General features: G+C 42.5%; 1 protein-coding gene across 2 annotated transcripts; it reads right to left on the reverse strand.

Moving 5' to 3' along the window:
• Nucleotides 1-1,448: 1,448 nt before the first annotated feature.
• Nucleotides 1,449-22,967, reverse strand: ACAD9 (acyl-CoA dehydrogenase family member 9). 2 transcript variants are annotated; one of them, XM_080350374.1, is made up of 18 exons: nt 22,807-22,967; nt 21,192-21,285; nt 19,041-19,142; nt 15,722-15,828; nt 14,699-14,799; nt 13,470-13,548; nt 12,330-12,504; nt 11,650-11,723; nt 10,317-10,392; nt 9,547-9,617; nt 9,041-9,160; nt 8,162-8,290; nt 6,850-6,929; nt 6,127-6,253; nt 4,955-5,032; nt 4,183-4,311; nt 3,131-3,203; nt 1,449-2,663 (listed from the first exon to the last, which is right to left on the reverse strand). In XM_080350374.1, exons 1-18 carry the CDS (start codon nt 22,957-22,959, stop codon nt 2,563-2,565), a joined length of 1,869 nt encoding a protein of 622 aa, XP_080206500.1. In that variant the 5' UTR covers nt 22,960-22,967; the 3' UTR covers nt 1,449-2,562. The 2 variants fall into 2 exon arrangements, with proteins under 2 accessions (XP_080206500.1, XP_080206501.1); XM_080350375.1 differs by lacking the exon at nt 4,183-4,311.
• Between the last annotated feature and the right edge of the window lie 565 nt (nt 22,968-23,532).

Here is a 23,532-nt window from a genome sequence, read left to right on the forward strand (position 1 = left end):
AATTTAAACAAGATGGATATATGAAAGCTAAACACGCAGTTACATTAGCACAGCATCATTTATTTTCTGCTTATTTGTATGTAAGAGAATGGTGAACACAGTGGCTCAGCCCCACGAGCCAGCTCAGTGCCATTGCCTCCTATTAGCTGCTCATTCTTATGCCATTGTGTTTTCTCCTGATTTCTCTATGATGGCCACCTCCTTTTGTTTTGTTTTGATTGAAATCTTTGCCGTCCTGCTCAGAGCTGCTCGCCAAGTGCTGCAGATTTTCCTCCAGAGTACCTAAGGTGGGAAACAGGCTGTGCCCGGGGAAGCCTTTGGATCCCTATCAGCACTGCTTCAAATACTAGACTGTCCCTCAAACCAGGTGCTTTATTTATCCTGTGAGTGTCATCTCACCCAGTGTGTTACTTCTCGCATTCAAATCGTGCGTCTGACTATCGTTAGTCTCTCGGCCCTTGTCTGGTTGCAGCTGTTTGATTACTGGGCCATTTTTGGCTGGAGATCTCTACTCGCTAGGCAAGCAAACCACCCCAGGGCTGTGCGACAGCTCTGTGGGCACCTCCAAGCTGGAGCGTCACCTTTACAGACTGACCTGGCACGGTGGTTGGTTTGGTTTTCACTTAACACAAGGAATCAGCTTGTGATTTGTATGTTCAAGGGTTCTGAAGCAGAAAGTTTGCACATAATGGCTTTTTTTTTTTTTTTAAGTAGTCATCTCAGATACAGGTTTGTAAGAGTATGGGAGTTTGAGTGACGTGTGCTTCAGCTGGGTACATTGCTAACCTGTAGTTTACTCCAGGGCTCATTCAAGGGTGCACCAGCTTTCATTCATTTTCTTGTCTGTGTTTCGGGGATTCTGCATTTAAAAATCGCCTCCGAGCTCAATGGTACCTACAAGTTTCATGTTGTTTGAACTTTCTAAATTAAACTACATCAAAGAGCAAATTTTGCATTAACAGGAAACCTGTAGTTACTATCTCAGTTACCTATGGTGCGATACAAAGTGGTTTAATTCATATTTTTTTTTGCTTTATTGATGGAGATGAGTTCTGGCCTTTATTTTGCTGTCATGCCATTAAATGGTCACAGATAATGCTTCACTGTATTGTATTATCGAGTTCTTGCAGAAATGTAATATTTTAGAATGCCACATTAGATAGAACTGACGCTTAACAAGGTCGGGATTCAGCCTTTTGCGTGTCAGCTGTGAAACGATTTGTTCACTCCTGTGCTGGCCCTGGTGCTTTCCTGGGCCGTGTGTCCTTTCCCGGCTCAGGCCGGTGCTGGCACAGTCACCCACAAATTTTGCACCCAAGCCCACACCAACGGTTAAATGCTCCAGCATCTGATGAGCAAATTCCTCCTTCAAATCACATCTCCTGAGAGTTGTCGAGCAACAGGAATGAAGCAACATAGTCATTCATAATATTTAATAACAGTGGTGAGCTTGTTGATTAGTACAGTTAATTATTTTACAGGTTCAGTGGTGTTGAGTAAACCTCTGTAGCTGAAAACTGCAACTCTATTAGGAATATATAGCTAAAGAAATCAGAGCTTAATCTCTGAGTCCTTTCCCAGTCAGGTTACTTTGCTATAGACGTTGTTTTGTTTTCAAGAAGGCACCATGGGCAGGAGCAGGAGGCGGCACCGACCCCCTCAGGCAGCAGAAGAGCCTTCCCAGAGTGATGCGCTAGCGCCGAGTTACTGGGGATACCGGTAAGTGGGGAAAACTCCATGACTGACAATGTATAAATGTTTGTAAAAATACCTGTGACCCAAAATAACCACCTTCCTCACGAGATCTGGCCAGCAAGTAACTCCCAAAGGCAAGTGTGGGGACGGTTGCTTGACTGTTGAATGTGTCACTGGGTAAAAGTGACCTTGCAGGCAGAGAGGAAGCTAAATGACGGTTGGAGGTAAGCAAAAGGGTAGGGGAAAGTGTGTGAACCGTCACCAAGTCTGAATTACGCTCATCAAAAAACCTACTGTCTTATGGGGTTGAGCTGACAGCTTGTATTTAAATAAAACCCCGATTTATTGTTTAAAGAATTAAACAAAGGGGCCAGTGTTTGACTTAAGACCAATGCCAAGAACAGAACACGGAGAATTTCTGATTAAATATAAGGAAAATCATTTAAATGGGAGCTCAGACAAGTGAAACCCCCGTCCTTAGAGATGCTCAGACCTGGCCTGGACAAGGTGACCTCCCGTGGTCCCTTCCAGGCTAAACTGCTCTGGTTCTGTGAGTCTCTCCATGTGTCTCTAAGGTAAGGAAGGAGCTGATTTAAGCTTAAAAGAATACTTACAAACCCCCTGCTCCCTTCCCTGGGAAAACATCTCATGGTTCAAACCCCACTGTCTTTCTTTAGCTCCAAGGGAAACTCATAACTTGAGATTTAAATAATAAACTTCTTCATTTATCCTCGTTATATGTAGTTCTGTGTAAAATAATACTTCTAAACACAACTTATTACATTCGGTAAATGCAGTAGTTATTTTTTTAAATCATCAAACACTTGAGCTGCAGAAAATGAGTGAGTGTTGGACACTCGGGAGGACTCAGAAGGTCCTGTCCAGCGGGTGGGAGCAGATGTAGGCTCTCTTCTCCAGCACCTGCTTGGCCGCTTTCTTAATAAAGTCATCCAGATTTTCATCTGCATCTGTGGAGAAACAGACAGAAAATTAGAAAAGCTACTTACAGCACGCACTTCAGTTAGATTTATTTCAAAAAGGGTTTTAGATTACAAATGTAAGTGTCTTAGCACTTCAGTGCCAGGAAATAACATCTTCTGAAGAGGACACCGATGATTGCAGACGGTTTCACTGACAAGTGCCTCACTGGTCAGTCAGTACTTAACCAAACAGGTCAAACACCTAATTGTTATCTTAGATTTTCTTTACAGGAGTATTTGCTGCTGCCAGATTGTATGTTCGTCCCCCCAGCTGGGGGAAAAAAAAGTATCAAGGCAGTGTGTTTTATCTATTAAATGAAGTGACTTTATATTGAATTGGTACCAGTTCTGTTCCTATCCTAGCTAAAGGCAGGTCATACCAAAAATACCTCCTTTTGTGGGGAGTCTGTGAAAGCTGTAAGAATATTAAAATGAGTTTACTTTATGGCACTTACATTTTTGTAATTGAGCGATGGCATAATTATTCTTGAAATATGCTTCTGTGCAGAAGATATTTGTAAGGAGCACCTGAGAAAACAGTAAAACTCAGTTGAAAAGTAACGAATGAAATTAATACACAAAACAATGTTGTATAAAACCAGTCAAACCCTTGACAGTCTAGTTTTGTCTCTTGCTAACGTCACCCTGCAAGCTCCTCTTGGTATCTTTTTCCCCACAGCTCCTGAGCCTCAGAGTTGGGACGACCCCACACCCACAGCTGACCAGGAGATGGTTTTGGTAATAAATCCAGAAGGGGCTCACACACAAATAAACTGGAGTCTCAGGGCCAGTGAAGTTAATCAGTTTGCATTTGTCTAACACTTATTTGTAGCAAATTTACTTGTCCTGTAGTGTAACTGTTACCATTAACCTTTAAATGAACTACTATCCAACCACCTGTGTGCCAAACTTTTACTTCACTGTCAATAGAAGAACAAAATGTTATTATATGTTACTATTTATGAATGATTATATGGAAAGAGTTTGGGAAGAACTGCATGGTATTAGCAGGTTTAAGAGAACGTGCGCATTTCTCATTCTTTCATAAATGCGTGTGTATGCGTTAAAGTATTTTGAACTCTGACAGGCAACTGCTGTGGTTCCTGCCCTCCTGCACCCATCCGTTCAGAAACGTTCTGCTGCGCTGTATTCTATGGGAGAGTTTCCTGGGATAGACAGATACAAGTTCTTAACCAATGTGGAGTGTTCTTTGGGGTGTCAGCTCTGTGGCTGCGGTTCTGCAGAGCCGGGGCAGGAGCACTCTCAGGGCCGTGTCACCCTCGTGCACATTCCGGAGCTGAGGGGACGGTTGGCTCACTGGTAAAACACTGAGCAGCCTTGTAGAACAGGCGGAGGCTGTGACGTTGTGAGGAAGGGCTGAGCTGGACCGTGCCCCTTCATTACAGAACACGTAGTGAAGCAGAATGGTTGTAACTACTGCATGTTACGCTACGTGATCCAAGCAGTGCAGATAGTAAATGGATACAGCTGGTAGTAAAGCACTTACTTCGTGGTCGTGGTTTCTTAGGCCGATACTGATAGAGCGGCTGGCTCTGGAAATAGCTGCTGTCATTGCATATAAATTAATGACAATATCTGCCACCCTCTTCAGAACCAGCTGCTCATCCACTATTGTCTAGAAGAGTAAAAATGATTATTAGCTTGTAGTTTGTCAATTTAAGACTTTAACCAAACATTTAGATTGGATCTTGGGAACAATTTCTTCCCAAAGGGCTGGAGTCACCATCCCTGGAGCGTTGGACAGACGGAGATGAGGTTCTCAGGACATGGGGCTTTTCCAACCAAAATGATTCTGTGATTTTTTTTTCATGGTTTTATTTAGGTTCATACTTACTTAGCATAGACAGGTAAGTTGTTATATTGAATTCTACCCCAAGTAAAAAAGTTTTGGATTAACTGCACTTAAACTATGTTTTGGATTAACTATGTATGTTCCACCTTGTAACAGTCTGTCTGCAGCCAACAGTAAAATTGCTGTGTCTTGATACCACTTTGGTAAATGCCAAACATCACAGAAATTAAAGACCAAATACATTTAGGCTGTTCAAAAGACGTGTTAGCTGAGGTGGGCACTCCCAGAACCATCAGACTGGCACAGAATGGAAAAGCCACGGGGTTCTAAGTTCAGCCCCTCCTCTTAACTACAGCACTTTGCAGGGCAGAATTCTGCATTTGTTTGCTGTACAGTATGGAGGAACAGCAGCAAATGGCTACGGATAAACTAGTCAGTAATGAAGAGAACAGAAAAAGTAAGTTACCTTGCCAAACCTACTGAGCAGGCCTCTCACTGTAGTTCCAAAATAATAGACGTTTTCTTCAAGTTTCTTGCTGCTTTCCTATGAAACAAAAGAGAAAATACAAGATGTGAGTAGCCGGCCTTCTAAGGGGAAAAATAAAACTAAAATCACTGTTTCTATGCAGCCCTGGGGGCCTGAACTCCAACTAATACTGGATTTTCTCTTTCTACCATTCATCCAGTTTGCTGCTGGAAGGCAGATAGGCACTACTTACTCTCCTCTATAAAATATACATGAAAATGCTCAAAATGTTACTTTTGATAACTTTTTAGTATAGTCTTTATGCTTATGCAAGCAATAGTTTGAAAAATTCCTATGCAACATTTAGTTCTGCACAGCAAAACTAATTCTTATTCCAAGTGCTGCAGGTTATGAAAAACCCTGAAAATGAAAGATTATGAGGTACTACTGTGTGAATTCACCAACAGTCTCAACCTCTGATTTTAAGTAGGAAGAACACTTCCAGTGTCATATTTGCCTTTCATTAATTCCTAAACTCAACTAATTCACAATGCTGATTCTTGTAATATGAATGTAAGTAAGCTATTTAGGGGAGATTGGCCTCCAGCTGTCAGCGCGGTCAGAACCGCTGCAGGTGCCACGACCCACCCGTGTGTGCGCTGACCCAAAGGCGGTGCCTGTCCTGAACCTCCTGATGTGAACGGACCCGACTCACAACTCCCCTTACCCGTGTGCCTGAACCAGCTGCCCTGGAGTGCAGGGGCTCGGACACTAAACCCAGCGTGTTGTAGTTTTCAAACTGCTAACAAAACATCATAGGAAAAAGACACTGCACCATTTTCTCTTAACAGAACATTCAGCTTTGGTCATAGTTAGTTATGTTGTTTGCATTCTTACCTAAAAAAAACCTGTGCTAACAGAAAAAATACTGTGTTTTGTAACCGAGCTTATTATGAAGGGCAGCAACAGACAAAGCAAGACTTGGATACTGTGAAGTCTCAATTTCTATGAATTACTACAATGGCTACAAATATAGACTTAGCTATAGATATTCTATGTGTACACAGCAAGGTAAAATGAAGACTGCTCTAAGTCGTTACCCCTGTAATGATATAAACATCTGCTGAAATGTGTCAGTCTCCCAGGTGTCACCCCGGCCGTTCGCCCCGTACCTGCAGGCTGGGATGGGCCACCCCGCGATCACCAACCAGCCCATAATCCACCTTCCTGCCCATGGTGTCCCGTAACTTGGCCAGGAGCTCCCCCAGCGCCAGCCCCACGTTGCCTCTCTTGATTTCTCTGCAACAGAGGGTGAACAACAGCTGGTAAAGGCCGTTCCTGGTTTGCACGGGAAGTTTCAGGAGGTTCAGATAACCAGTTGAAATGTTAAGCGCTTTCTCTAACCCCTGCACTCTGCCTATGAATCATCGAGTCTTTTGAGCCATTTTACTATGAACAATTATATGGCCTTAAAAGTATGTGACATAGTTCATGGTCAGTTCCTCTCGAATATACAATAAGTTCCAGAGATGACGATGTGTACTCAGTATGTGCAACACAGCTGTCTTTCTTACCGTAAACTTTGATATAAAATCTTAATAAAACTTTATAAAATAATATAAAAACTTTATAAAAGTTTAATTACTGGTCCTGTAAGAAAGAATTTTACACCAGCTGGAACTATAAGATAAAATACAATAAGGCCAAGATTCTTAAAACATCCAATTAAAATTAAAAACCCCACATCCCTATAACATTGAACTGATTTTTAGACAGAGAATACATTGAAAAATACCACGGGCTTTTTCCTACAGTGTCCCCTCTTATCTATAGTTAAACAGTTATCAGCATCTGTTGAGTCTATTAAAAACTATTAGCAATAAATCAGAACATACTTTATTTTGTCAGTTAGGATTTTGCCTGCATATTGCATACCCGTCAGAGCAATATACAGTCGCAGAATTTCATTGGTTCCCTGGAAAAAAACAAAACAGAACACAAAGTGATGTTGGTATCAAGTATTTAAAAAAAATCTAAATCATGCTGTGCTAACATTGTCTATACATTAAAAGCTATTTTAGAAAAAAAAATGTATTAAAAGATTACTCTTCATCCATCCATAAATATTTCCTGCCTTTGTTTTAGCTCAGGTATAAGCTCTGATCTCACTTGGCTGCGCAGAAGTTGAGCCTCATGTCAGCACACGTGCTCTGGTATCACAGTGAGCGTTTTATGAATGGTCCATCAAGAACAAGCGAGTCTCAAACCGAGACTCGGGTCACTGACAATCCCGCTTGAAACACAAGACATTTCACAGCCAACTTTGGTTTTTTTAGATAAATGCACACCAATAAGTTAATTAAACTTCTACATGAATCTTTTATGAATTTCCTGACTTCCCTTGTGAGAAGCACACAAGAGGAAAGGTTATTCAAGTCCAGGCACCAACAGAGCAGCTTAGCCACAAAAAACATAGAAAATCCTATGAATTAGTTTAAAAGTGAAAACTTTACCCATAACTCTTACCAAGCCTATCATGTGTACAGATACATGACAACAAAAGCAGTGAGAAGGTTTCAAACTATGCTGGATACAAAGCAAGCTGGCCAGCTTCATTCCCATAAGGCTCTTGCTTGGGCAGCCGTGGTACTTGATTTCATCCTGAGTCAGCATGCGCGATTACAGCTATCTATCTGCTGCACATGCCGGGTGAGTGGCGTTCGTCAGCTCAACAGGTGCAGGCTCTGACGCTAATTTAGATTTTTTTAGTCTACCCAGAACAACTACAAACCCAATTCATGAACTGGGGCTGTTTCTTCTCATGTGACAGTGTAGTTAAAACAAAGTTTCTAAATGCTCAAGAAGAAACCATACAAACTACCAGTATATATATATGTGTATATATACAAAACACTATATGACCATGCATATATATTACCAGTGTCTTCTTTCCAGAGGTAAGGCTGGTACCAGTTCCTACTGTAACTCACACCTTCTGGTTACAAAAGCCATCAGACCTGGTGTTCTTACAGGAAGGTACTACCTGTATCTCCACAGTAAGCAAGTTTAGTTCTTCAGTCTGTTCTATTACAGACTTTGCAATGAAAGGACTGAAGGCCTGTTCAACTGAATACTACGGTTTCAGCTCCGGTTTATAAAATCTGAGTGTGAATGGCAGTTAACAGTAAAAAGCGTATTCATACTTGCCTCAAAAATCAGGAGGACCCTGGTGTCTCGGAGGTAGCGTTCATAGGGGTAATCCTTCATATAGCCAGGGCCGCCAAGGATCTGCAGTGCTTCGCTGACGCAAGTCCATGCGCCCTCAGAGCTGAACACCTGCCAGAACAGCATGTTAACTACTGTGCCACACATCACACGCAGAATACACCGCCCGTTATTGTACCTGTGTGACAGGGCTGATATATTCTGTCCTGCTGTTGCAACAGTCCTGTTTAAAACTCGCCTGAAATCGTATCCTTGTGGCTGAGGGCGTGTGCACTTTGGTCAAACCTCGCACTCCACAAACCCATCTCTACAAGGAAACGTTCCCGGAGAGCGGGAGCCCCAGAGCAGCTGTGGTTTGGGGTGGGAGCACGTTCCGCCTGCCCAGATCCAGTGCAACACGAGTGCTTGTGCACCGAGCACCCCACAGGGCCATCATCAGGATGAGAACCGGGAGTTCTCCCAGCCCAGACTGTGACACCCCAGAGAGGGACCGACTCGTTCTCCTGATGTATTTTGCAGCCATTTCTGAGTTACAGCCCGTGCAGAAGCACCTCAGCCTGGCCCACAAGTAACTGAGTGTCTTTTTGCCACTTAGAGTTTAAGAGGACCATGATATTCCAAACTAGTTGTACAGAGCTTTTATTTTGTACAGTGACAAAAGCCTGAATGTGAGGTAATCAACAGTGCATGGGATGCAGAGAAAACAATGTCTATTTTTTTCACCCAGCTGAGGTGGTTGTATCATATGTCTAAATGGACCACCTGAGCCTGTCATCCATCTGGAGTGTGAACTGAAAACCAGAGAGGAATTAGTCTGTATGATTTAAAGCTGCAGGCAAGCGTCCCCATGGCATTAATTACCTTGACCATGGCCGCCTCCACGGAGCAGTCAGGGAAGCCGGGCCTGTCCATCATGCCCGCGGTGAGGTACGCCATGCTCTCCATCACGTACGCTTTCACCGCCATCAGACTGAACTTCTCCTGCCAAACGGGAAAGCCCCGAGTCAGTCACACAGGCACTCACGGGCACGATCCCACGGTCAAGCCTGACGCTTAGGAGTGCAACAGCAGTTTTTGCATGTTTAACATATTCTCAAATACAAATCAATAGAAATAAATCAATAGAATTCAATAGAAAGTACCACTGCAAAACAACCATGAAAAAAACCCAAACAAACATAAAAAGATAATGCTCATTACATTTATCATTCTAGACATCTAAAAGATCAGTGTACGGAACTCTGCACTAAGTTTACACAGATTTAGCACCTTTAAACTAGTACAGCCAAAAGATACCCAGCATGATCCATGTCCTTGCATTTAGTGAGTACAAAGCACAGAGATTTTGCTTTTTCATATTTTATTACCTGAATTAATCCAAAATCGCTCAGTTTCTTATTGAACTGTTTTCTGGTACAAGCATACTCTGCTGTCGTTTCTTAAAAGAAAGAAAAGAAGTCCATTTCAACCCCGCAGCTCTGGAACCGTGACAGCCCATTCCTGCCAACAGCGCCTGCGGCCCCAGTCTGACACACAGCTGTGTCAGACTGTACCCGTGTCAGCCCCTCGCTGCTGCACCAGCGCCAGCCTGTGAAAAACACCCTCCCAACGAGGCTGTTGGTCCCGCCTGGGAACACACTGCCAGAGGCTTTTGAACAAGAATCACAGGTGTGAACCTGTGCTCTTAGACAAGGCACCTGTTAGTGCTAATTAATTACTTCAGAGGGATTTCTGTTACTGTTTTTATTGGTAGAAACCAATTTTATTACTAATTAGTGCATGTAAGCCTGGAGCAAGTTATTCAAGTTGGAAGTTTTAAGGGAGATTGCACCTTTTAAATACAACAGTATATAGGTTATTCTCCATAAGAATATTTTGCCTCAGGAAAAATCAACAGCTGCAATAACTTCCCACTACATGCACTGAAAAAACTTCAGTCTTACAGGCTTTTAATAAAAAATTTATCAAAAATTATGTTAGTGTTTTAAAGAAGTCAAAGCATGTTATGACTGACAACGCAGTGATGTTGCTATGATCAAGGCTCACGTTACTATTTTGCATTAACTGCATTCTATACTTTATGCAGATGAGGGTTTTTTGCGTGACATCCAGCACCACACACACCTCATTCACCCACCTATCAATCTTTTAATCACTCCAGCGGACGCGCTGCCCATGCTAAATCTTCCACTGTTTAGGATATTCATGGCAACCTGGGAAGAAAACGAAGCAGTAATGGTTCCCAACTGGGCTTTCAAGGTGAGCATGACATCCAGTTTCACATTAGAGACAGTTTTCAGATCCTGATGTGACCAGGAAATAATCCTTCCTTCAAGCTACATTAAGGTAAAATGTAGATAGATAAAAATGTATTTATCTGCAACTAGACAAACGACATTGAAACACAGCACTGCTGAAGTTCATCAAACAGATGAAGGAGAAAAACAATATTGTTTCATGTGTGTACACAACGGCCAAATATAAAAATCCTCCCTGCAGCTGACCTACAATGGCAGCTTTCCTCCTTCAGAGCCCTTTCAGCAACACGCAAGAAAGGGAATAACAATGAAAGGTGTAGAAATAAAACAGAGATCAATAATGTATAAAAATAGATTTTGAAATCTAGTATTATTGTTTCTTAACAAGAGAAACATGAATGACTCAGCTCAAAGACTGTTAAATTTAGCAAGAAGTCACCGTTCCTACATTCTCATTTGTGGTAATTATCTGAAGAAGAAACCAACAAAAGTCATCTTTTGATATGTTTACTACATTAAAGAAAATGGTTTCATTTAGCATTTAGGTCTGGATTTGTCTGCTACAGAATAAGTAAGAAAGCTAAGAAGGATAATTAATAACAGTTTTGCAAATTCTGCACGTCAGACTCTCAGAGGACGGTCAGAGCAGCAAAGTGAGCGCTGCTGTCTGTACTGGTGTCAGACCTTCCTGACGCCAAGGGGAGGAACTGATGCCGGAGGCAGCTGTGCGGCCTGCGCCCCTCCTGCTCCTTCCCTGCTCCTGTGCTCCTCCTGCTCCTTCCCTGCTCCCCTCCTGCCCCTGTGCTCTTCCTGCTCCTTCTCTGCTCCTGTGCTCTTCCTGCTCCTTCCCTGCGCCCCTCCTGCTCCTGTGCTCCTCCTGCCCCTTCCCTGCTCCTCCTGCACCATCCACAGTTCTGGCTGTAGAAAACAGCAGAAGACATTGCCCTGATTCAGTTCAGAAGTTCTGCTGAAGAAATTGCTCCCTCTTCTGAAAAGAACAGTATGTTCTATTATTTTAATGAAAAACAATAAAAACCCCAAACAAATCATGGAACCAACTAACACAAAGAACATCAATGGAGAAGTCTCCTCTGGCACTCTCCAGTTTGGCCACGTTCATACAACCAGTAAAGAAATGTCAGTACATGGGGAGGGAGGAAAAAAAGCCTTCAGGCTTTTAAAAACCATCAGTAGTTACTCGTGACTGCTTACCTTAAATCCCCCTCCTACTTCTCCAATTACATTCTCTATAGGCACTTTTGTGTTTTCAAAATGCACTTCACAGGCTGAAACACAGAATTAATAGCTGTTGAATTATGTAGAAATATTTAAAAGGCACTCAGGAACATTAAATGACTCCTCTTGTAACAAGGAGTAAAGTTTTCCTAATGCACTCTTTATGACAGAATTACATATGCTTTGCCAAAGAAGTTAGAATCTGGGAAAATACTGTAGTTGACAACAATGTAAAATATTAACAATATAATTAATGTGCATTGTATAAACAGAGAAGTATAGTTTTGTCTCTATTTTATGGAACTGATACAGCAATCAAGTCCAAAGGACAGACGGTGAAAAGCTGTAATTTTCAGCAAGCTTAAGAAGAGCCAATGAAAGCTGCCCTGTAGGCTAAAGCTGCTTGTTACTGAACGTCCTGAGCAATGTCTCCCACGAATAGTGAGGGAAGCTTCACGTGCAGCAAAGAATCACACCATATGGATTTCTTATGTCAGACCCTGCATTAGGAAGGACTCGTAGGACAAGCTCAGTAAAGAAACTTATACTGCTATATGGAATAGATATTGATTAGCCTCTGAATTCAGATTATCTAAACAAATCAAAACATTAAAACAGTAAAACAATTTCTATTAACCGTTTTAAGTGGTTCTTACTGTTTGATCCTCGAATGCCGAGCTTATCCTCAGGCTTCCCATGGCTGACGCCACCAAAATCCCGCTCTACGATGAAAGCAGTGATTTTGTCTTTCAGTTCTCCATCCTTATCAACAACCTCTGTCCTGGCAAACACTGTGAAAACATCAGCAATGCCACCGTTTGATATCCACACCTGTTTTGAGAGAGGAAAGACACACATAAATATACTTGTCCTCATTTTGTGAGCACTGTTCTCAAGTGTTTCGTAATAGACCAACAAAGAACAGAGTGGTGAAAAATTGCTGCTTCTCCCCTTAAAATTCTAATTGAAGTTCTGCTACTAGTTTTGGGAAGCTGACCACAGAATGTTTAGAGCAACTATAAAAATAGGTTGTAATATAATCTGAATTACATTAAAATCCATGGCGCATTTTCACAGAAGCCTGTATATCCTGCTACTTATGACATGAGGGATATAAGGGTAATAGAGACTGTAGACACACTTTGCCCACAAGAATTTCAACTCTGATGAAAAATTCTCTGAGTAACGCCACATCCATACGGCCTTTCCCACAGCCTGGTCGCTCCACATCACAGACAAATAGTTCAACAACTACAGATCAAGTCTGCAGCAAATTAAGCACTGCTGAATCCAGTACCTCTACATTTCTTCAAGACTGCATTCTGCCCTTGTTTCTGGCAGCAGAAATGCTCCAAGCAGCCCTCTTTCCAGTTCACTGTCAAGATTTCTTTCAAAAATACCTATAAAATCTGGCATGAAAAGAGGGGAAAACGTGGATTTAGGTTTCTTTTTGCCTGTGCTGTCACAGCAGAGGCTAACCAACTAACTAACCAACTAACTAACCAACGCTGCCTTGAAGCTAAAGAACGTGAGCTGGCAATACAGTGAAGGAACTTCTGAGTGGCTGTTCCCACCTTTCTTACCAACAGCTTAGTGCAAGCTGTTCCCTGAACCTGTCTGTGCTTTTCTATTCTCTGTGGACCTAAAACAACACGGGTTCTCTTTTTGACATCATTTGTCTTCACTAGCTTGGAAACCTCAAAATAAACGGACTGATGGCAACGCTGCAGAAGACAGAGACGCCTTCTATAAACTTGTAACAAAACCCGTCGCGTTTCCAGCCCATGAGCGGATACCTTGGAGCCGTTCAGTACGAAGTATTTCCCATCGTCACTGAGGGTGGCTCTTGTCTTGATGGACGCAGCATCACTTCCACTAAAAGCCAAACAGATTATTAATGTTTAAGGAAATAAACATGATTCCCATAGTTTAAAAAGAAACGTTTACAGTTGTATGAAAGAGTAGCATATAAACTTGAGTTCTTAACTGCCAAGGAAACTTAACTAGATTCAACAGATTGCTTCTGTGCACTGGAAGTAAGGTCTCTAAGAAAACGGATGTTGAAAGTCACTAAGACTAGCCATCTTTTTAAATAATACTGAGCTAAATAAAGACATTTGAAGGATTTCAGAACACAGCCCTTGTTTTTATCCTCCATGGATCACTGTTCATATCTGTGCTAGTTTCAATTTTACCTGCAAGTGGGATAGTTTTCTGAGAGTCAAAACCCAGCTTAGGACTCCCGAATTAAACCATCACTGATGGCTGGGACGCATCTACGTCACAGCTACATGAAAATCCACAAGGAACTCAAATGCTCACTGCAAGTCACTCCAGCAGACAAGAATTCAGAAGAGACCGTTTCAAACTGTAGTTTTGTACAGGCAAGCAAGATTCAACCTCAAACTTTCAACTGGTCTCAGTCCTTTAATCCCTTTCCTTTACAAAGGATCACGTAGGAAACCACCTGCCTCCGTGTTTTTAAGAAAACTGTACCTCTTCTGCATTAACACAATTTGCAACAGTCAATGAATAAACATAATAAATGTAACTTTTATCTTTGAAATGAAGTTGCTGCTAGAAAGATGACTTTTCTAAACTCTATGGAAAGACCAACATTTCTTCCTATTATTTTTAGTAGCTCCTTCAATACAGTTTGTTATAATTTTACAATACAACCGAATGCATCCTAGAACAGCCATCACAGCATATTATTTCTACCATAGCACAAAGTATCCTTTCAATTAATATTCAGTAATGCCAGAAATGAAGCAGATTAATTCCTGGGATGGGAACAACAACAGTGATTTCACAGAAACTGCCATAAGCAGCACCTTGGGTGAAAGATTAATTACACAGTTTGAAGTGTACCTTTAAAAACAATAAGGAAAGAAGATCGACCTATATAGTGATGCCAGATAATAAGGATTTAATATATTAACCAAACAACCGCTGTAATGACGATGAAAATAGTAAAAAATCGTTTTGGTGCTTTCTGAAGCTTTTCCAATGACAAAGCCAGTACCTTCCAGGCTCGGTGAGACAAAAAGCTGCGATGTACTCCCCAGACGCCAGTCTAGGCAGGTACTTTGCCTTCTGCTCATCAGTGCCAGCGATGAGGAGCCCCTAAATAATCAATAGAAAACTTTTCAGCATCAGCCTGTGTAAAAAGAAAAAAAGCTGACAAGCTTCACCAAGTTCAGGAAGCTTAGTTTGCAATTTTATGGTGTAACAAGACACAGTTTAATAAACAATGGACATTATTTATCAGACATTAAAATACGTCAGTTCTTAGCACATGGTTGTTCAAATGACTAGCGGAAATGGCTTATTGTTAAGATTGCCTTATAGGGTAGGCTTCACTTTATTTATGCTTAAGTGAAGACGTACTTGTTGTTCTGAGAGGTACTTTGTAATCTGTTGTGCCTTCAGTACTATAATTTTATTTTAATAACCCAAAAAGCAGCCATTTTCAAAGCTCCTAATCAGAAGACAGAACCCAAGATTTAATTAGGTTCCAAATGATTTCATTACACAGGCACAACACTCTGTTTTTTTACAGCAGGGTTCTTATGAAGGACAAACTCAATACAAAAGTCCATCACAAAGCTAACTTAACAATGGTAATATAGCTAAGATACAGTTACTCAACAAAATCATGATTGACCCAAACTTACACCACACTTCTCACCAAACCACTTTACAAATCAGCTCCGCTCACTATCCCTGCTCCACGGATGGCGACATTTTAAGTAAGGTGAGGAATAAGTACATATTTTTAACTAGCATTGTTTGCTCAATCCCAGGAAGAATTTTTTGTTATTATAATGAATTTACTGCTACCTCAAACTTCAGACTACTACTCTCCATCCAGCACAGAATGCACTAAAAGGTAGATACCTGAGGCTACAATAAACAGAAAATTGATTTAAAATTCACACACTTGCTAGATTGATCTTGATTGATTGATTGATCTTGCTAGATTGATCCACCTCACCTTTTCTTTGCAAGCTGTGTAGAACTACTTGACATAAATGCAGAGCGTTACCTTCAGCCCAATAGCCTGATGAGCTGCCAGAGTCACCGCGATAGATCCGTCTGAAGAAATGATTTCTCCTAGACGTGCATACATGGTATTCGATAGACCAAGACCACCTGGAACAAATACTACATTTTACTCTAAGTAGATACTTTACAATTTAACTTCCTCTTCCCTCCCCACAAAAATCCCTTTCAAGTACATAAACATCAAGAATATATGACTGTTAAACGGGGAGCGGCTTGGTATGGACTGGATATAACATGTCCACAAATAAGTAGCACATTGCTGTGGTTGTGCTAGAAGAATGCATTCTGAAAACAGTAACTTTTTTAATAAGCATGAGTTGTGCTGAATTTTATCCTACTCAGAAAACAGACTTGTTTGTGTTCAAGCATGCATGCAGATACAGTATAATCCATCAAATGGTGGAAAACAAGCTTGTTTAAAACACTCTGTATGTGAAAATGGTAACAGGTTCGGTATAAAAATTGCTCTGGTCTGAATTTCTGTGCTTACAGGATAAAACAAATTTTTGTGGAGACACTTCCAGGCTACGTGCCAACCCCAGACAATTAACCCCCACACAGTGGCTGCAGGCCAGGCAGCAGAGAACGACCTAGGCACCAAAACTGCCTCCAAACAGTTCCCAAGAAGACTGCCAGGCTGGTATTAGAGGAGGACAAAATATACCACTTCAAAAATGCCTGTAATCAAAAAATGTGAATGTATCAAGAAACAAACTTGACACCAGCACATCCTTTCTGGAGGAATTTTGTGATCTGCTGATGCAAATACAGAGACAATTTGTGAGGAGCTTGAAAAGAACATTAGGATAAATCAATGCTGCATCTATACGAGTCCTCCCCCTCTGCTCTGCCCTGGGGAGACCACACCTGGAATATCGTGTCCAGTTGTGGCCCCTCAGTTCCAGCAGGACAGGGAACTGCTGGAGAGAGTCCAGCGCAGCCACCAAGATGCTGCAGGGAGTGGAGCATCTCCCGTGTGAGGAAAGGCTGAGGGAGCTGGGGCTCTGGAGCTGGACAAGAGGACACTGAGGGGGGACTCATTCCTGGGGATCAATATGGAAAGGGGCAGTGTCAGGAGGATGGAGCCAGGCTCTTCTGGTGACAACCAGTGACAGGACAAGGGGCAATGGGTGCAAACTGGAACACAGGAGGTTCCACTTCAATTTGAGAAGAAACTTGTTGGGGTGAGGGTGGCAGAGCCTGGCCCAGGCTGCCCAGGGGGGTTGTGGAGTCTCCTTCTGTGCAGACATTCCAACCCGCCTGGACACCTTCCTGTGTAACCTCATCTGGGTGTTCCTGCTCCATGGGGGGATTGCACTGGGTGAGCTTTCCAGGGCCCTTCAACCCCTGACATTCTGTGAGTCTAATGTTCAAGAATTTTATGTAGCCAGGACTAGAATGCTGCTCCATGTAATTTGAGAGTATTTTATGTATTACTGCTGAATAAACAACCTTATCTATTCAAGATAATCTTTTGTCCGGGTTAATAATTTTCTACTTGGGACAGTGGCGTAAGTCAGGGTAATGAACACTTAACTTCGGCAGATGTCTCAATATCCTACTCTTTTATTAATTACTGAATAAATGCAAGAACATGTCCCCCAATACCATGAACTGACATCACTGCCCCCTACCCCCTTCTCCTTCAGAGCATGCTTAAATGAATCAAAACTCACACTCCTACCTACATGCTCTTACTCTTTTTCCCCTTTCTAAGCAGTGCTGGGTTCAGGATTCAGCTTGGAGACTCCTGACAATGTGCACAGTAATTCCAGTGCCACCCATGTGAACGAGAGCCACTCTTCCATCATTTACATGAGCTTCATGAATGGTCTGCATTTTAATGCCTCTGGCAAATATGCCAATATTACAAACCATTATGAACAACACCATGCAATGCACGAAGCACTGAATACGTGTCACTGAAGAGTTTTAAAGCATGACAGGCACCACCAACAAAAATAGAGAGGTTTAAACTACAGAAAATGGGAAATAACCTAATTAGAAGCACAATATTTATGGTGCAGAGAAAAGCAGCTTGCTTATAGTAAGGTGATTGCTTTCCACCCTCTGTTTTTTATCCAGCATACATGTTTACAAGACAAGTATGATGAATGGATTGTGACCTTGCAGCAACTGGAAGGTGAGAGAGAGTATTATTTCATAAGCTTCAAAACAATATAAAATCAAAACAACAACATTTTCTTGAACTAAAGTATGATTTTTAAGGCAAATTCATTGCCTTTCAGACTCTTTAAAATAATTAGCAGAATAGGAAACTTCTTTCTAGCTAATCAATAGTAAGTTATACTTCCAACGTCATGATGCTTCCTAACACTCTGCTCTGAGCTCTGTCCTCCTCTGCTTCCAACACCTCCTTTCAGCAGACAGTACTCTCCTGTCTTCTTCCAATATATTTCTTAATTCCTAAATACCCCTCTCTCCCCACCTGGGTTAAGGTGCTCTGTCCAGATCTTTCTCCTCCCCAGACTCTATCCTGAAGAGAAGAACTTAAAAGAGGTTACAAACCTCTTTTCTATCTTACTCTCATATCATCCTGCCTAGTTCTGAATACCCATGAAAAACATTTAATACCATTTCTAATGCATTAATTAACAATTAATTAACAAAGATCACATCATGTTACAGAACATACAAGTTATCTGATATACTTTAATGAGCTTGTATATAAACACTTTACTTACAGAAATGAAGCACAGATGCCTAATTAAATAAACAAAAAAGCTCCAATCTCAACTGGCACTATAATGTCCTTCAAGACATAAACTTTTTGTTCAGTACTGCATAGGGAAGATTTTATACAGCAGCTATGCTTTTAATAACTAGACATTATACTTTTACACTTCTATGTGGTCAAACATATTTCTGTCTTCACGTGACAGCTTTGATAGGTCAGTTCCATGAGACAATGTAGTTTGGACCTGGTGTAGTTTCAGGAACCATCAGCAAGAACAGCCAAGTCCCACAGAACATCAAGCTACTCTACTGCATCCAAAAATGGAACAAAAAGGACAATGCTATGCCAAGAGGAATTGACACCGTCTAAAATTAGTTATCTTACTTAGGCGCCCAAGGTAAGAGTACACAGAGCTCCCTGCACGGCCAGCAGACATTCCTGGGGCCCACAGCTCTTCATCAACTATGGAGCCTCAGCTCCTAATTTAGATGTCAGAGTCAAAGGACTACGCACAGGACAGTACAGACACATTTTGCAAGACCCAAAAAATGCATTGCTTAATATAGACTACTGGGTTATCCTTTCGTGATCATGTACTCACCGTATTCCTCTGGAATCTGCACGCCAAAGAGACCCAGGTCCTTCAGTCCTTTTAAAGTTTCAGGGGGGATTTTTGCATCTTGATCAATCTTCTTAGAGTCCACTGCAAATACAGGAAGTCTTATAATTTAAAACCATGTTTCTTAGGGCAGAAAAAAAAACCTCTGAGACTGCAGTGTTCTTAAATCAGAGACAAGGTCACTACATGCTACGAGTTCGCACCAGTACGATCTCTAACTGAACTATCAGCCTGAGAGCCCAGACCTGGAATAACTTACAGAAAAAGGGGCTGCTGTACTTCTCCTCCAGTCTTGTGGAGCATCTTCAGAAAACACACAGTGTGCCTGCTGCTCCTCGTCCCTAACTTCACAATTCCTCTTTCTAGCCTCAGCCTGATCCTACTGACTGTCCTGTTTGCTCCACTCCCCTTGGGGCGGGTGAATTCTCAAAGTGGCTTCTGGGAAGTTCCAGTTCTGCTTCTGAGGAACAATGCTCCACTTAAGTACCCCACCTTACTACACCATCTAAGTCAAAATACAGAATGAACTGGAAGGTCCCAAGAATATTGGTCATAGCTGTAAAGTCACAACATACACAAAAAGAGGACTTGGAAGTGGTTTTTATTTCATTTTCTCAAACATTTCTATGTGTACAGGTTATACATGCGCATGTTAGCAGATTCCATGACTGCAGTAAGTGAAGTATTTCCAGAATTTTCTATGTGAATCATGTCTAGGTCATGATTAGGAAAAAAAAAAGTACATAAAGGAGTTAATTACAAAACTCTAGTTCTGAGTTATTAAAATTCTTGGGAGATTACAAGAGGACTCTGTACTGTGACCGAGAAAATAAACAAGAGTCACATTAGGCAGCTCAGGAAGGCTGTAAGCTGCAGCAAATGAACACCAACCACCTTTCCAAAAAGTACACAAAAAGAAGTATCACTGCAAAAGGAATGGAGCTTTCACCCCTGTTAAACGACACTGTAACATCGGTATGAAATTTAACGGGGGGGCAGCTAAGAGAAGTTACTCAGAAAGAAAACTCATTTTAAAAAACACTTTTTGCTCCCCATGCTAATTTTTTAGCTACATAGCGTCAGATACATCTTGGTGGTATGTCATCAGCTGCTCTGGGGAGAGAAAGGTGGCTTTTTACCTCTTCCCCCCTTATGCCCATACAGACCTATCTGTAGTGTCTGGACACTGTCACGCTTCATACACACTCTGCTGAGATGAACCAATAAACCAGAAATAGTTGTGAATTCAACCAAAGACAAGCAATTTCCACCTTCAGTTTGGAAGCCTCTGTAATTTGACCTTGTTATTCCTCCCTTAAATATCAGGTGTTTTACTCAATAAATTACGTTCCCCAACAGAGCAAAGAATTAAAAAACATAATCTGCATAAATTCTTAATTTACTGTCAGTAAGCAACACTGCAATTTTACAGTTAAAATTACCTGGATCTCATAAACTGTGATCTGTGACAATCACAGGCTTCTTCAAACTCTTGCAGTGTTTGGCAATGAAGATCTACTATCTTTGTCAGCGGGAAATCTGAGATGATACTGTTTAACTGGCTCAGAAATTGCTGTCTGTAAAAGTCAATTTTCTACAATTGTTCTAAAATTGGCCTATCGTGCCAATAATAGAAGAAACACCCTGCAGCCCTATCTGGAATGCATATGGCTAATCCCAAGTAGAATCACTAATGCTTTAAAAACATAAAACCTTTTGATTTTTCATAGCTTCTCAGTGAGTCATCGTTTATTAATATGTCTGCTGAGTTTTGTTAAAACCAGTTTTAGGACAGTTAAAAAGTTTCAGAAAAAATATCACAACATATGAAGTGGTAAATAGTATTAATCAACCAAGTTAAAAACAGTTTTACATCCTAACTCTACTACAGAATTCTGTTATTTTCTGCTTTTTTCTCTTTTGAAGATTTATGTCTTCTCATTAGCATCCAAATACTGCATATAAAAGAGCCACAAATGAACATGCCTACAGAACCAGCAGCACTGTATGACTAGCAGTAGATGCAAAAACCAACTCAAATATTTCAACTAGAATGATCTTATTCAACGGCTATAGTTAAATCATTTCATAATCACTAAACCACTTGCATGAAAAATAAACTAATAATTATACCTTCTTCACTGAAGAATTTTTCTATAGGTCCTACAAACTGGTTGATCTCCTCTAGCTCTTCGTTGCTGATTTCTGGATAAGGGAAAACTTCTTCCTAAAATAAGAAACACTTTTTATTTTTTAAAAAGCATGAATTGTACAATTGAAATAAAAATTCAAGAACATATGCCTTTCAAATACTAGACTGTAAAAATCTGTGAAAACTAAGAACTGTGGAAAATGTTCAGAAAGAAATCCACAGGACTCAACTTTACTGCAAATCAAAAATAAATCAGAAGGTATTACCCGAAGAACAAAACATTAGGGAGAAATAAGGATATTTTAACAACTACGAGGACGCAAAAATCCTTCATCAACTGTGAATTTTGTCACTGTAATCCTATTTTGTGATTTAAAAACACTGGCTAATTCTAACTTGTATCAGAATAAATTTAGTGTTACAATGTTTTCAAAGCTCAGCCCACAAACATTGTCCCTTGGAAACACACAGGATATTCCACCTGTTTAATGGCACAAGTACAAAGTTTGGGAGGTTCCACACTGCTCCTTATCATCACCATGGTGCTTTGGTCATAAACTCAAAGCAACATGGCTTGAATAAATTAAAAATCCAAGCAACTAACATGTGCAGTGAATGATTACATGAGAAGCCTGTACCTAATTTTTATCACCTGTTGCCTATTAAAATAGAAGAGTTTACCTCTGCCCAAACAAAACTGTTCATTATAGTCTGAAGAATCACATCAGCTCCAAAAATTCAGGATTTAGTAAATGCTATAGTTTTTTCAGAAAACTGTTGCATTGAAATTTGAGAGGGGGGAAAAAAAAAAGGCATAAACAAACAGAGGTTTAAGCAATGGAGTCTGACTGCGACCTCTCATAATAGTTTGCTTGACAAGGTCAAGCCTTGTCAAGCCCAAGGTCTGCCTTGGGAGGCTTTATTGTTCAAGTCATTCCAGTGGATTTGAGTTTTTTCTTCTTTCAATTTATTTGACCCTGTAGTCTCTGGCAAATGCATACTCCAAATACCGGATTAACAAGTGCCATTTTAATACAGTGTTATAACTCAAATTTGTAGCTTTTTCGGTCCAGTAACATCTCGATGCACAACAAGAACTTCGACCTTTCCTACAAAAAACTGTCAGCAAAAGTTTGCATAAAGTCTCGTTCCTTGAGGTAACCAGAGGAGGACGTGACACAGTTTCAGGGCACGCCGTGTTCAGCGCCCAGAGCCAGCGCGGGCACTCGTGGTGCCGCACGGACCGTGCTCGGCCCGTAAGAAGAGGGGTGTGAAGTTTCCCCCTCCCGACGCCGCTCGCTCGTGAGCGTGTACAACCAACCACACCGCGTGCTGTGCGCGCACGGGCCGGCTCACCGGGCACAGCCAGGGGCGGCGGCTGCGCCCGGGCCCGCGGCGGGACCCGCGGCAGCCGGCACCGGGCACAGCGGGGCCGCCCCGGGGAGGGCCGGGGACGCGCCCCCTGTCCCAGCCGCGGGGACCCCGCGGGCCGGCAGCGCCCGGGGCGCGCACCCCGGTACGAACACCCGCAGCCCGGCCCGCGCGCCCCCTGAGGCGCCGCCGCAGCGCGAGCCGGGCCCGCCGGGCCGTCCTCACCTTCCGCAGCGAGCCCAGGAACAGCTCCTTGGCGAAGGCGGGCCGGGGTGCGGCGGTGCGCAGGCGGCGGGCAGCGGGGAGGCCGAGGGGCGCCGGGAGGCCGAGGGGCACCGGCAGCGCGGCGCGCAGGAACCGCAGCCACACTCCGCTCATGGCCGCCATCCCACTGACGGTAGCGCCGGGACACGTGACCGCGTGACGCCGCGCGCCTCCTCCCGCCGCCCTGCGGTCGGGTGACACCACCCCGGCGCTCGCTTGGTGCGGTGACACGAACGAACGCCCTTTGGTCCCTCCGCAGCGGCGGGGCGGGGCGGGGCGGGGTGGCACACAGACCCGTGCACTCGCCGGTCGCAGGGGTAACCGTGGCCACAGAAATGGTGCCGCTGGGGGATGAAGCCGCTCGCAGCGGTGCTTTGCACCGCCCGCACTGCTGGAGTCCATCCGCACCCAGCAGCGCCCACAGAAAACGGGCCCATAGACAGCTGGACAGCCTGACCAAATGAAGTATTTTGGAGCACACGGGATGTCCTTGAATCACCTTGAACCAGGCACCAGGACAAGGCAGGAGAGGGAACACCCCCTGCCAAGGACTGGGTCACCTCACCCCCTTGGAGACCTGGTCGATGTGCTGAACCGTACGAGATGGTGGAAATCACCACAAAAATCGCAGAACCCAACTCCTAGGAGGAGGATTATGTGAGGAGCTGACAGCCCCCACCTGAACAG

This window comes from Nesoenas mayeri, assembly GCF_963082525.1.
Source record: "Nesoenas mayeri genome assembly, chromosome: 10".
In the NCBI taxonomy this organism is placed as follows: domain Eukaryota; kingdom Metazoa; phylum Chordata; class Aves; order Columbiformes; family Columbidae; genus Nesoenas; species Nesoenas mayeri.

Coding starts and splice junctions, on each gene's coding strand:
- ACAD9 (XM_080350374.1), bottom strand. CDS start 22,959: ATGAGCGGAGTGTGGCTGCGGTTCCTGCGCGCCGCGCTGCCGGTGCCC. Junction 6,930..8,161: donor GGGTCCTCCTGATTTTTGAG/GCAAGTATGAAT, acceptor GTTTTTTTCCAG/GGAACCAATGAAATTCTGCG. Junction 5,033..6,126: donor TGGCCCATCCCAGCCTGCAG/GTACGGGGCGAA, acceptor TTTGTTTCATAG/GAAAGCAGCAAGAAACTTGA.